Source organism: Cebus imitator, unplaced genomic scaffold, assembly GCF_001604975.1.
Source record: "Cebus imitator isolate Cc_AM_T3 unplaced genomic scaffold, Cebus_imitator-1.0 Scaffold805, whole genome shotgun sequence".
NCBI lineage: Eukaryota > Metazoa > Chordata > Mammalia > Primates > Cebidae > Cebus > Cebus imitator.
In genome coordinates, this window is record NW_016108120.1 from 49095 (window position 1) to 51716 (window position 2622).

The window sequence follows — 2622 nt, forward strand, 5'->3', positions numbered from 1 at the left end:
GTCGCTCCCCCAGCCCCCACCTGGACACTGAGTCCTCCAGCTGCCGTGTCTTCTGCTCGTCCTCCTGCATCTGCCTCCTCAGGTCCTCGTCCCCCTCCGAGGCCGAGGACGGCGTCCCCTCCAGCAGCCAGCGCTCCCGGAGTGCCTTGGACTGGGCGGCAGGTGTCCAGGTCAGAGACAGGGGCAGGGGCGGGGGCGGGACCAGGGTCAGGGTCGGGGTCAGGGTTAGAATCAGGGTCCGCATTGGTACTGGGGCCGGGACCAAGGCTGGGGTCGGGGGAGGCTCTGGGTGTGGGTTGGGATCAGAGTTACGTCAGAGTTGGGGTCAAGGTCAGGGTCAGGATTGAGGCTGGGGTCGGGTCGGGGTCAGAGTCAGAACTGAGGTCAGGGTCAGGGTTGGGGTCAGTGTCAGGTTTGGGTCAGAGTCAGGGTGTGGCAGGGGTTCCCGGGCAGGGTGGCTTCTGCCTCACTGCTGCCTGGGTCTCGAGGGCCCTGGGTCCCGGACAAAGGTGGCCTCTGCCTCCCTGGTGCCCTGAGGCTGCCTGGCCCTGGGTCCCAGGGCAGGGTCGCCTCCATCTCACTGCCACCCTCCCGAGGCTCCCCGGCTCTGAGTCCTAGGGAAAGGTGGCCTCCGCCCCCCGGCTCTGGGTCCTAGGGAAAGGTGGCCTCCGCCCCCCGGCTCTGGGTCCTAGGGAAAGGTGGCCTCCGCCCCCCTGGCCCTGGGTCCTAGGGAAACGTGGCCTCTGCCCCCCTGGCCCTGGGTCCTAGGAAAAGGTGGCCTCTGCCCCCCGGCTCTGGGTCCTAGGGAAAGGTGGCCTCCGCCCCCCCCTCCCTGGCCCTGGGTCCTAGGAAAAGGTGGCCTCTGCCCCCCTGGCCCTGGGTCCTAGGGAAAGGTGGCCTCCGCCCCCCGGCTCTGGGTCCTAGGGAAAGGTGGCCCCTGCCCCCCCTCCCCGCCCCGGGTCCCGGCCCCACCCACACCTTCAGGTGCTGCAGCTGCCTCCGCTCGTCCTCCAGTTGCCGACGCTTGTTCTCAATCTCCGCCTGCCGCTTCCGCTTCTCCTGTGGGGAGAGCCAGGCGGGGCTGGGGCCAGGCGTGCAGGACCCTGAGATCCCCCCACACCCTCGGGAGGCTCTGCCTGGCCTGACCCTGCCTGTCCGCGTGGCCCACTGGCTCCCAGACGACAGTGGATGGACCACTGCCCTCCTGGGAGACTGTCTCAAAAATGAATGACTGGCTGGGCGCAGTGGCTCACGCCTGTCATCCCAGCACTTTGGGGGGGCCGAGGCAGGAGAATCACCTGAGTTCAGGAGTTCAAGACCAGCCTGGACAACATGGCAAAATTCCATCTCTACTAAAAATATAGAAATTCGCCGGGCGTGGTGGTGGGCGCCTCTAATCCCATCTACTGGAGAGGCTGAGGCAGGAGAATCGCCTGAACCCGGGAATCGGGCCAGGTCCCAAGAGAGGGGAGGTCACAGGGGGAGGTCGGCTGGCCCCAAGGGGGTCTTCTTGAGTTGGAGGCCACCAGGACAGTACCAAATCACATTGCTGCTCCCACCACCAAAGGCCGTTTTCCTGCAGGATGACGGCAAGGCTCCAGGGGTCCCAGCCCCAGTTTCTCTGCTGACCCATCAGGCAGGGGGAGGCCGGGGTCCTGGAGACGTGGACTCAGGGGTCTCTGCTTTCAGACTCTGCAGGTCAGCAGGACCCAAGATCCACAAGCAAATAACTCGCCACGCCCCAAGCCCTGGTTCCAGGCCCTAGGATAGGCCTGGGCCCCGAGACCCCAGGTCCCCCCACAGCCACCATGCTGTCTGCGGGGCGTCGGAAACTCACTGCGATGGCCTGCAGCCGCTCCTGCTGGGACGTGGTCTCTGCCGACAGGACCCTGAGGGAGGGGAGATGAGGTCAGGCTCTGGTTCGCTGAGCCCTGCTTGCTGTCAGGCGCGGTTCGAATCCCAGGTCTGCCTCTTCCCCCAGGGGTAACCAGGGCAAGTCATTCCTCTTTGAACCCGTTTCCCTTCTGTGAAGTGGGACCCTCCCTGCTCCCGCAGCGGCCAAGGAAGCCAGGACAGGAGGGGAAGAGCCTCTGCCTAGCAACCAGGAAGGGTTTGGGGAGAAGGGGGCCTTGAGGGAGGGCCACCAAGGATGCTTAGGAGTTCACCAGGCATCAAAGGCCAGAGGGGTGTTTCAGGAACAAGGAAGTGTATTACCTCCTGGCCCAGAGCAGAAGACGGACCGGGACAGTCCTCTCCGCTCCCTCCTGCCCACCAGGACCTACTCTCCAGGCCCAGGAGGGGCGCAGAGTGGGTGAAAGACCCACCAGCCCCACCTTCCAAGCCTGAGCTTGCAAAAGCCCAGGGAGGGAGATAAGCCTCCCAAGGACACACAGCAAAGAAGCAAAGTTGGGATTCAACCCCAGACTCGCTCTCATCCAATCATTGTCTTTTTTTTTTGAGACTGAGTTTCATTCTTGTCCCCCAGGCTGGAGGGCAGTGGCGTGATCTCAGCTCACTACAACCTCCGCCTCCCAGGTTCAAGCAATTCTGCCTCAGCCTCCTGAGAAGCTGGGACAACAGGTACCAACCACGCCTGGCTGATATTTGTATTTTTTTTTTTTT

The 2622-nt window shown here is 63.8% G+C and overlaps 1 protein-coding gene across 1 annotated transcript in view; it reads right to left on the bottom strand.

The window, feature by feature from the left end:
- PALM (paralemmin) overlaps nt 1-2622 on the bottom strand; it is a 44765-nt gene that overhangs the window by 27065 nt on the left and 15078 nt on the right. The window contains exons 2-4 of the mRNA XM_037735433.1: nt 1838-1889; nt 979-1059; nt 21-151 (exon numbers count right to left, since the gene is read on the bottom strand). Of these exons, the coding sequence (XP_037591361.1) occupies nt 21-151; nt 979-1059; nt 1838-1889 (264 nt within the window). The remainder of the gene's footprint in view (nt 1-20; nt 152-978; nt 1060-1837; nt 1890-2622) is intronic.